The sequence below is a fragment of the Terrapene carolina genome, unplaced genomic scaffold, assembly GCF_002925995.2.
Source record: "Terrapene carolina triunguis isolate 2854851 unplaced genomic scaffold, T_m_triunguis-2.0 Scaffold32356, whole genome shotgun sequence".
Lineage (NCBI taxonomy): Eukaryota > Metazoa > Chordata > Testudines > Emydidae > Terrapene > Terrapene triunguis.
Window position 1 is genome coordinate 1 of NW_020696707.1, and position 11,418 is coordinate 11,418.

Below are 11,418 nucleotides of genomic sequence, written 5' to 3' on the forward strand. Positions count from 1 at the left end.
CCAGGGGCTGTCTGCTCTGCTGGCTGGAGGCTGAGCTGGGCCGTCCCGACCCAGAGCTTCTGTGGGGCAGGATGATGGGGGGGTTCTGCTCCCAGCTGGCCGCGCTGCTCCTGCTGCTGGTACTGCTCGTGCTGCCGTCCTCAGCGCAGGGTAAGAGGAACCAAGGGAGCCAGAGCGATGCACAGCCGCGGGGAACAGACCAGAGGGGACGACCCTGCAGCCTGGGGGGGAGGGGAATAGATCTGAGGGGAGGAATCGACTGGATGAGACAATCCTGCCCCCCTGGGGGTGGAATCGACTGAGGGGGAAGATCCTGCCCCAGTGGACTGGCTCTGTCTCTTTCCCAGGTCCTGGGTTCAAGGGTGGGTGGGGACATGGCAAAACAGGTTCTGTGCACTGAGGGGCAGAAATGATGCGCCGGTCCCCAGGCCCCGCTGTGAATGAAGGGATCCTAAGCCCACATCTGAGACACCCCCCCCAGGGCTGGCATGACCCCTCCAGCCCCTCTGACTCACTCCCACAGGAGCCATGGCCCCAGCACCCTCTCAGCTTCTGCACCCAAATCCTCTCCCGCCCTTGGGCTTTGCAGGGTGGAGGGAGGACATGTGGCCCTGAGAGAGCTGGGAGCAGCCCCCTTTCATCTCATGTCAACGTTCACTCTGAAACTTACTGATGCATAGTAGCCACCTATGATTTGAGGCAGAGTCTGTAGATTATGGAAGGAGCTATGGGACAGTGGATGGGGGTTTAATTCCAGCTCTTTTCCCTGCTTTCCACCCTCCCCAATCGGACCCTAATCTTACTCCTCCCCCAATGGCCCTGACTCTGTAATGTCTCTCCAACATTTCCATTTCCTCCGCAGGTGCAGAGGAGAGTCAAGACCAGCCAGGTAAAGAGTCTGGACTCCTGGGTTCTATCGCCTGCTCTGTGAGGGGAGTGGGGTCTAGTGGGTTACGGGTGCGGATGTGGGTGGGACCCAGGACTCCTGGGTTCTATCCCTGGCTCTGGGTGGAAGATGTGCACTTTGTCCCATGTTAACATGGCACCCCTGTTTTGTGCAGTGTTCAGCCGTATCATAGGGGGGCAGGATGCACAGGAGGGTCGATGGCCCTGGCAGGTCAGTGTGCAAGTAAATGGAGCCCACATCTGCGGAGGATCCCTCATCTCAGCCCAGTGGGTGGTGTCAGCTGCTCACTGCTTCGAACCGTGAGTAACCCAGGCGGGGTGGGGGGGAGGAGCAGGTTCCTCTTATTTGGCTTGCAGCAACATCTGTTTGTGGCCTCTGCCCCCTCATTGACCTCCTGCTCAAGCCATCCCCATGGTGCCGCGCAGCTGTTCTGCTGCTGTGCCCGCCCCAGAGGTGGCTGCATCTCAGTATCACACTGTCTTCCCCTTTTCCTTTTCTCTCCTCCAGCTCCGTGCCCTATTCCAAGTACCAGTTAGTGCTGGGAGCGCACCAGCTCCTCCCTCTCTCCCCAAAACCAGTCCTGGCCGAGGTGCAGGAGATCGTCTCCCACCTCAGTTACAATGACAAGAGCTTCGTTGCTGACATCGCCTTGGTGAGGCTGAAGAAGCCAGTGGAATCCACGCAGTTCATCTGGCCCATCTCACTGCCGGGGGCCTCCCGCCAGTTCCCCGTAGGGAACATGTGTTCGGTCACTGGTTGGGGACGGGTTGAAGTGACCAGTAAGTGTCAGAGGTCTCAGAGAGGCACTGGGAGGCCATAATTGTTATGGGGTTGGGGAGAGCAGTTGCCATAAATCTAGGATCTGGACAGCACCAGGGAGCAGCCGTGGTCATCAAGGCCATCCCTAGGGGGGTGTGGGGCCTGGGACAACCTCCCTCCACCCCAGGCCTTGCCCCCACCCCTGCTCTGCCCCTTCCCCAGCCCCATTCCCCCCTTCCCCCCCAAACCCCTTCCCTGAGCAACGCAGTCCGTAGAGTTAGCACGGGGCCTGGTGCCAGAAGCAGGAGTGGAACCACTGGCTCCCAGCCATGTCGCTCCATTTCCCACCACTGCCAGTGAGTGCGGGAAGGCAGGCCCGACCCCTGCTGCCGGTGCCAGGCCCGCACTAATCTCACTGGACCGCTCTGGGCCCCACCGGGCTCCCCAAAGCGCGGGGCCCAGGGCAGTTGCCCTGAACCTTCCTATGGACTGGAGGGCTCTGGTGGTCATGGATACTGTGATCATCTCGGCCGACCTCCTGGAAAGCACAAGCCAGAGAACGTCCCTGAATGAATTTCTGCTTGAATTAGACGAGATCTCTTAGATGGCCGTCCCATCTGGATTTACAAATTGCCCATGATGGAGAACCCTTGGCAAATTGCTCACTGTTAAAAACTGACATCTTATTTCCAGTCTGAGTTGTCTGCCTTCAAGATCCAGCCACTGGATCATGTTCGACCTTCCCCTGCTCGACTGAAGAGCCTGTTATTAAACCCTTCTTCACATTGTAGATACCCACACACTGGGCTCAAGTCACCCCTTAACCTTCTCTCTGTTGAGTTAAATCGATTGAGCTCCTGAGTTAGAGGCCTGGGGTCCCGGATGATCAGGGCCGTGTGTGTGTGTGGGGGGGACAGCGCTGCTCCCAGCTGGAGGGGATTGTGTGTGTGTGTATTCCTTGCAGTGCAGCACTGACGCACACAGGGACACGCCTGCACTTGGCCATAATAGGAGATAGTCACACAAGCAGAAATATGCCTTGGCAGCCAGACTCGTCTCCAGAATGGCACAGGCACAGGGGAAGATGCCCACAAGCACAAATGGGTCGTCCGGACCCCAGTGCGCTGGGTGCTGGGAGCGCCGGACGCTAGTGGAATACCCCCCCCCCCCCCGGTTTTCCCCCTCCAGAGCCTCTCCCACGACCCCAGACCCTGCAGGAGCTGAAGGTTCCCATCATTAGTACAGCGACCTGCAACGATCGTTACAACACACTGATTCCACACTCACCTCTGGGTCCAGAGAGAATCAAAGGCGACATGATCTGCGCCGGGTACATGGACAGCAACAAGGGATTCTGCAATGTGAGAGCCTTTCCTCCCTGCTGATTGTGTGTATTACAGCACCGCTGCCTTCATCCCAACTGAGACCATGGCCCCAGCGTGCCAGGTGCTGCCCTGATCCCAACTGAGACCATAGTCCAAGTGTGCCAGGTGCTGTACAGACCCTGGCCAAGATCAGGACCCTATAGTACCAGGTGATGCCCAAAGCCCTCTGACACAGGTCGCTGCTCCTGTTGCTCTCACCGGGTATGTTCTGTGACCCTCATGCAGCCTTCGCTCTCACGGTGACAGCGATGGGAATTGGGGCCCTGACCCCCATTTTTCTCTCTCTAGGGTGACTCCGGGGGGCCTCTGGCCTGTCAGCAGGACGGCACCTGGTACCTGGCTGGAGTCGTCAGCTGGTTTATGACCAGAAATGTGAGTGGAATTGTCTGTTCTCATCCCACGTTCCCTGGGGTCTTCACCCGGGTGACGGCCTATGACACCTGGATCCAGGGGCATGTGAACGGCGTGGGCCCTTCTGCTGTCGCTTCTCTAACTGCGCTGATACTCGCCTCGCTCCTCCTCACAGCCCTGTGAGCCACGCACGGACCTGCCCCTGGCACTGCCAGGCCGACCCCCCTCAGGATGTCCATAGACCCCCCGCCCTTGACACCGGGTGTGGGCCCCGCGTTGCTGGGGTCTGTGGGACGCGGCTGGGAGAGGCTGGTGGATGGAAGCACAGGGGTGTTATGGGGAAGGTGAGGGCAGAGGGTGGGGGGTTATATCCAGCCTTTCCTACAGCTCTGCAGCACCCCCTGGGGGTGACTGGGAAGCTGACAGGGACGGGCCCTGCAGCCACTTTGATCCCATGACTTGTGCTCTGAAAATCATCAATAAATCGGCTTTGCAAACTCTGTCTCCTCCCTGCAGCAACCGCGACCTGCCCCGCAGCAGCTGGTGCCACCTCCCGCTAGGGCCAGTCCTGCCATGGCAACAGCCTCCCACGGGCTGCACAGGTTATCAGAACCTAGGGGCCTCTCATTGCACTGGGCTCTGCACAGATGCCCCCAACTGAGATCAGGGCCCCTGTCATGCTGGGCGCTCCACACACCCACCCAACCGAGATCAGGGCCCCCATCGCACCAGGCGCTGCATATATGCCCCCCAAAGGAGAATGGGGCTCCCGGCACGCTGGATACTGGGCAGACCCTCCCTACCAACTGGGAACCCCATCACGCCAGGTGCTGCATGGATCTCCTTGACTGAGATCGGTGCCCCATCGTGCCAGCTGCTGCACATACCCTGAGTCAGATCAGGGCCCCATCTTGCCAGATGCTGCCCAGACACACGTTATGAGACAGTCCCAGGCCTTACAATCAAAGACAAAAGATACCAGCTGGAGACAGACAGACGGGGAAACACCAGGGAACAACGAGACAGTGCTGGTCACCGTGACGGGCTTTGTTCTCTGCCCACTGTCACTCACCCACCGCCCCGGTAGAGCTTCCCTGCTGGACACTCACCAGGCTACGGTGTGAGGGTGTGACGGGTTGGATCACAGAAACCCCCTTGGGAGCTGCTACCCGATGTGCAAAGACTACCCCTGCTTCTGTTTTCCCTGCCAGCTCAGGACTCCAGCACCCTGTCTTGCTGGGCCAGACACTCCCGTCTGCTCCAACACAGACCCAGGGTCTGAATCACTTGTCCCAAAGCTGCAAGTTTACCTAAAAACAGCTCACAGGAGTGTGCTTGTCTTTAGCACTCAGATGCCCAACTCCCAATGGGGTCTAAACCCAGATAAATCCGTTTTACCCTGCATAAAGCTTATGCAGAGTAAACTCATAAATTGTTCGCCCTCTATAACACTGATAGAGAGATATGCACAGCTGTTTGCTCCCCCAGGTATTAATACATACTCTGAGTAAATTACTAAATAAAAAGTGATTTTATTAAATACAGACAGTAGGATTTAAGTGGTTCCAAGTAGTAACAGACAGAACAAAGTAAGTCACAAGCAAAATAAAATAAAATGCGCAAATCTATGTCTAATCAAACTGAATACAGATAATCTCACCCTCAGAGATGCTTCAGTAAGTTTTTCTCAGACTGGACACCTTCCAGGCCTGGGCACAGTTCTTTCCCCTGGTACAGCTCTTGTTCCAGCTCAGGTGATAGCTAGGGGATTCTTCATGATGGCTCCTCCATCCCTCTGTTCTCTTCCACCCCTTTATATATCTTTTGCATAAGGCGGGAACCCTTTGTCCCTCTGGGTTTCCACCCCCCCTCACTGGAAAAGCACCAGGTTAAAGATGGATTCCAGTTCAGGTGACATGATCACATGTCACTGCAAGACTTCATTGCCCACTTGCCAGCACACACATATACAGGGAGACTCACAGGTAAATACAGCCATCTGCAGACAATGGGAGTCATCAAGATTCCAAACCATCATTAATGGCCCACACTTTACATAATTACAATAGGCCCTCAGAGTTACATTTTATATTTCTAGTTTTAGATACAAGAGTGGTACATTTATACAAATCAGATGATCACACTCAGTAGATTATAAGCTTTGTAATGATACCTTACAAGAGACCTTTTGCATGAAGCATATTCCAGTTATGTTACATTCACTTATTACCGTATTTTCTCTAAAACTATCCCAGTTACATTATATTGACATATTATCAAGTTTTTATAAAACCATATAGACTGCACAACGTCACAGAGGGTCTTAATACACCGGGCCCCATGGGCTTTAATCCTCCTGTGGCTGAACAGAGTCCAGGCACAGCCCCTGGCTGGGTCCCCAGGTGCCCCTGTGCAAAATTGTGGGATTTGGGCATTTTTAAACATTGTTTTATTGATTGAAATGTTCAGAGTTGTGGGAAATTATGGAGGGGGGGGGGTCAGACAATGTGGGGATCAGACAATAATTAGATAATGACAGTGGATGCTAAAAGCTAAAGCTTTAGAACTGTTTAAATACAAAATGTCGACATCCCTCATCAAAAAAGTACAAAGTCAATAGCCTTAAAGCAAAGTCTAACGGGGTCTCAACACGTCTTTTTCTCACTGTGCCTGTCTGCACATTTCGATTCTTACTGATGGGAATATTTAAGCAGCAGTCGCTGTGTGTGTGCAGTGAAATCAAGGTGGGGGAGGCAATCTCTTTTATCAGACCATCTTCCATTGGCGGAAGAGACAAGCTTGTGACCTACCCAAAGCTCTGGTTCGGGTCTGGGCTGAAGAAGACCAGAAGAAGATTTGAAGAAGAGAAGCTCTGTGTAGCTCGGAAGCTTGTCTCTCTCACCAACAGAAGCTACTCCAACAAATTACATTCCCTCCCCCACCTCATCTCTTATACCCTGGGACCAACTCGGCTTTAACACTGCGAACAGCTACGATGAAACCGACATTTACCGATACAACTCCAATCCTTCCAAGGCTGGTAGTGCAGGAGCTCAGGCGAGGTGATCACAACGGTCCCGTCTGGCTTGAGAATCGATGCATTTTTGTCTAAACTTTCGGACATGACCCGGGCGGCATCCCAGATATCACAGAACGGGGACTGCAGCAAGGAGCAGGCCGGGTTCGTAGTGCCGAGTTCTCCTCCAAAGGGAAACAGCTCGGACGTCAGATAAACCGCCCGGGGGTCAAAATGGGGAAACGGGTGTAAACATTCTGCTGCCAATTTAACTGCAAATCTCTGGTCCTCGTGGTGGAGGGGAGGCGAGACAAGGGCCCCGGATCAGAAGTGCAGGGGGCTTCTCAGCAGAGAGCCACAGGGATGGGGGGACCCCAAGGGTCATCTAGTCCCACCCCCTGCCGAGATGCAGGATTTGTTGTGTCTCAACCCCCCAGGACAGATGGTTACACAGCCTCTTTCTGACACCCTCCAGTGAAGGAGCGTCCACCCCCTCCCAAGCCGTCCTGGGAGTCGGTCCGTTCCATTGTCCTGCTGTCCTCACACAGCCGGGGGCCGGCCCAAATCACCCCCCATCTTCGAGCTGTCCCGACCCAGGGCTCACGTGGGGCTGGCCCAGGGGGGTGGGAGGGGCGGTGCTCCCAGCTGGCCTGGCTGCTGGTGCTGGTGCATGTTACAATCTGAGACGGGACCAAAGCATCATCCCATCTAGAGAGATCCACAGACTTCTAAGGGGGGCGGAGCCTGGAGGGGGACAAATCTGACCCTGGGTGGGGGGAATCGACTGGAGGGGGAGATCTTGCCCCCCCGGGGGGATGGTAGTTCCCCCCTCCCCACCATCTGTTACCTGCCCCCAGCTCGCTCTGTCTACACGGAATTTTCTCCGGCAGAAACGAAAGTAAAACCTCCGCTGGTTTCTCTTTCCTCCTGCCCAGCAGCCGGGCTCTGACCCCGCAGGAGACTGGCTCCCAGGGCCTGGGAGGGGTGTAGCCCGAGGGGAGGCTGTTAATAGCCACTGCGGGTGGGGGCTGGGAGCCAGGACGCCTGGGTTCTCTCCACAGCTCTGGGAGGGGAGTGGGGTCTAGTGGTTAGAGCAGGGGGGGTGGGAGCCAGGACGCCTGGGTTCTCTCCCCAGCTCTGGGAGGGGAGTGGGGTCTAGTGGTTAGAGCAGGGGGGGTGGGAGCCAGGACTCCTGGGTTCTCTCCCCAGCTCTGGGAGGGAAAGAGGTGGGTGTAGAGTTCCTGGTGCTCTTTCTTTCATAAAATGGAGGTAAAATAGATCGTCAAAACCTTTTGCAATTTGTGGGACTTCCCCCCCTGGCCGAGACAGCTCAGAGAATTGCCATTTTTCAGCTGAAAAAAAGTGTCACCGGAAATCTTTCATCGGCCTTGTCCTGAAGCGTGCTGGGGGAAGGAGCTCTCTGCTGCCATCTAGCGATAGACGTGAAGTGGTGAGGGATGAGTCCAGGGATCAGCTGCTTCTACCAGATACACGGAAAAGGGTCATGCCATCATCTTAAAATGACTGGACATTTCAGAGTGTAAAACCTCAGCCAGGTGAAGGGTGAATTTCTGCTGGGTGGATGTAGAAAACGGACGCATGGAATGTGATGCTTCTTGCAAAAAAGAGCTCCCCTAAAACAGGCAGAGCCCCGACGTGGCGGTAACTTGTGAGGGCACCAACGGGACACATTGCTGCTGATGTGGTTTGGACTTTGCCTCAGACAGACTCTAGTGGAGAATGTTGGCTGGTCGCTATGGACACCTTCACAAACTGGCCCCTAAGAAATCCAGAGTCTGTGACAGTAGCCAGGGTCCCAGGGAATGAATCCTTCACCTGGTGGGTTACACAGAGATCATGGGCGAAGCTTTGACTCCAAAGTGTTTCAACAAGTTGGTGAGATTTTGCTGGTCTTCAGGTCTGGGTCGATGTTGTAGAGGGTGTTGCAGGCTGCAGTGTCCATCAGCTGGGCCTGAACCTCCTGCAGCGTTTTGGGAGGTGGGAGAGAAACTGGGGAGAGGGAGAGAGCCGAGACACTGGATCCATGGCCACCCACAACCAGGGCCGGATTAATGCAGCGGCTTTAGGGGTTGCAGCACAGAGCCCCGGGCTCAGGGTCCCCTGCAAAAAGATCTCCAGGCTGCCAAAAGTGCAGATCCATGGAGGTTTGGCCAAGACATCGGGAATCCCAAAGACTGAACAACTGACACTGAGCCCTGGGTATCCCTGGCAGGCGGAGCATGTGAACTCAGCTGGGGTCCAATGGACAATGGAACAATGTGACCGTGTGGCTGACGCCAAAGGAAAAGGGGGACCCTTTTGGGGTCGGGGGCACTGCAGCTGTTCCTCCAAAAGTCTGTAACAAAGCCAGGGTGTAGCACCCATCCTGTGACCCCAGAACAGGAGCCTATACCAACGGTTATGTAAAGGCTATCTGTTGCTCCTACCACCACAGTCTTTGGCTGAACTGACAGAGGCCTGACACTCAACCCAATGGTGTTTCTCTGTCTCTCTCTGTTTGAACAGCACATCCAAGCCATTCCAAAATTTCTGCGAATCTTCTAAGCATCATTGGCAGGAAACCCACTAATTTCAGGGGAGATGGACGATGGAAAGGGGGGAAAATGAAGCTTCAAGCATTTCTGGTTTTCTGAGTCTTTAGTTTGTGCCCCAGTTCAATTTTCAAGCTTCGCTCTGGAACCACAAGAGCCAGAAATTGTCTCCATGTGAACCTCAATGTTCACCTGACTCCTGGATCTCGCTTGTCTGTCTGGGAGATCAGTGATTCCAGGAGTCACCATGGGACAATGGGCAGAGCTGAGATGGTGTGTGGTTTTAGGCTGTCCTTTCTCCTGGGACTTCTCTACAGGTCAGAAAATTTGAAATGCTGAATCAGTTTAGCAGCGGGTAGCTCCCAATCAAGGCAGCGCCAAGGGTGAAAAAGTAAATTTAGTGGAGGACCGTTATTTTTTTCACGATCCCTCCCACGCTGGCTTTATCCCCCAGCTAATGACCTTCAGGAAACCAAAACTGTTGGTCCAAAGGTCAATGAAGGCATAAATGCCAGGGGTGCCTGTCCTGAGAGAAGGGCAAGATGACGGCTTAGATAATTGACTGTATCAATTTAGCTGAGAGACAAGGTGGGTGAGGGAATATCTTCTATTGGCCCAACTTCTGTTGGTGAGAGAGACCAGCCTTCTTCTTTAGGGCTCTCTCTCTCTCTCACACCAGTAGAACTTGGTGCAATAAAAGATATTACCTCACTCACCTTATCTCACTCTTATCCTTGAACCAACATGGCTACCACAACCCTGCAAATAGTGTGAGTCAGCAAGAATATGGCTAAAAGTCCATTTTGAGTATAAGTAGGCTTGGTAGAATTAAATTTTTATATTTTTTATAAATTTCACAGCTAATATTTTAAGTATTTTTTCTATATTTACCTATTTAAATTGTAATAATTGTGGGAAATTATGGGGTTCAGCCAATGGGGGGCAGCTAATAATAATATAATAATAATAATTAATAATAATTAATTATTGTTGACATTAATGACATTAGATGCTGAGATTCACAATGCTGAAGCTTTATAACTATTCAAGTACAAACTGTCTGCATCGTGTACCAAATACAAAGTCAACAGCCTGAAATCAACCGAAGTTCTCACGCAGCATTTGTCTGATTTTGCCGGTTGGTAAAGTTTGATTCTCCTCTATGGAAATGTTTGTGTGTGCAGTGAAATTGAGGTTTACCGATAATAATCGAACCCTTCCATGCCTAGCTGTGAAGGAGGCACAGCTGTTCTCCTATAAAAAGCAGCGGGAAGCTGCAGAGGCGGCGGGGTGCTCTGGGAGAGCAGAGACTGTTGGAGCAAGTAGGGTCCCGCAGAGAAACCTGGCACTGAGGAAAGGCCCGGGAGTGACTGGACGATGGGGTAAACAGACGAACTCCAGAACGTGTTCTCGTGTAGTTGTGGTGGATGATGATGTGACACACGAGGGACGAGGTCTGGGTGGGGAGGGGTTGGAGAGCTGGCACTCTCCCAGGTTTATGCAGAGACAGGGAAAGAGCTGAGAGACAAGAAAGAAAACACCGAGCAATGGGGGAAGATAGACTGTGATCATAGACAAAAATGCAGCCAGCTCTGGAGCGGAGCAGATGAGGAACAGCCACAGAGCAACGCTGCAATGGGCTGGCTCCCTCGGCACTGACATGCAGCCAGCTCTGGGTGGAGCACCTGGGGAACAGCTGCACAGTGATACCACATGGGGATGGCTCTCCCAGGGCTGAGATGCAGCTAGCTCTGGGCTGTGGCAGCAGGGGAACAGCTGCACAGCACCATGGGGATGGCTTGACCAAGAGCAGAAAGTCAGTGAGGGGGCTGAGGCCACAGACGGATGTCACTGCAAGCCATGTAAGGGCAACCTGGGCCCCCCAACTGGGTTTCTCATGCAGTGAAGCAGTGGGTGGCAGATACCACCCTCTGGTCTCATATGAGGGATCTTCCACACATGTGGACTCCATTTTTTTGCAGTGCACACAGCAGGGGAGCCATGCTAACATGGGACAAGGCTCACATCTCCCCCTGTTCTAACCAGCTAGTCCCCATTCCCTTCCCAGAGCTGGGGATAGATCCCAGGAGCCCTGACTCTTTTCCTGGCTGGTCTTGACTCTCCTGAGCACCTGTGCAGGGAACAGAAATAGGGCTGAAACGCAAGCCTCGCCCACTGTCCCATAGCTCTTCCCTTAGTCTCCACCCCACATCATAGGTGGCTACCATGTGTAAGAAGGTTTCAGAATGAACACCAGCATAAGATGAACGAGGGCTGCTCCAAGCTCTCTCAGGGAACTTGTTCTTTTTCCACTCAGTGAAGCCCCTATGAGCCCTGGGTCGGGACAGCCCAGCTCGGCCTCCAGCCAGCAGAGCAAACAGTCTCTGGCGTCGAGGCAGCGGGTTATAAACCCAGCTGGAGGCACTCCACTGGAGTGGGGGCGGATTT

General features: G+C 53.9%; 1 protein-coding gene across 1 annotated transcript; it reads left to right on the forward strand.

The window, feature by feature from the left end:
• Window positions 1–71: 71 nt before the first annotated feature.
• On the forward strand, window positions 72–3,585 carry LOC112118038 (prostasin-like). The gene is made up of 6 exons (XM_024216239.3): window positions 72–150; window positions 863–889; window positions 1,062–1,206; window positions 1,415–1,686; window positions 2,855–3,027; window positions 3,340–3,585. Exons 1-6 carry the CDS (start codon window positions 72–74, stop codon window positions 3,583–3,585), a joined length of 942 nt encoding a protein of 313 aa, XP_024072007.1.
• The last annotated feature ends 7,833 nt before the right edge of the window (window positions 3,586–11,418 follow it).

Coding starts and splice junctions, on each gene's coding strand:
- LOC112118038 (XM_024216239.3), top strand. CDS start 72: ATGATGGGGGGGTTCTGCTCCCAGCTGGCCGCGCTGCTCCTGCTGCTG. Junction 890..1,061: donor GGAGAGTCAAGACCAGCCAG/GTAAAGAGTCTG, acceptor TGTTTTGTGCAG/TGTTCAGCCGTATCATAGGG. Junction 1,687..2,854: donor GGGACGGGTTGAAGTGACCA/GTAAGTGTCAGA, acceptor TTCCCCCTCCAG/AGCCTCTCCCACGACCCCAG.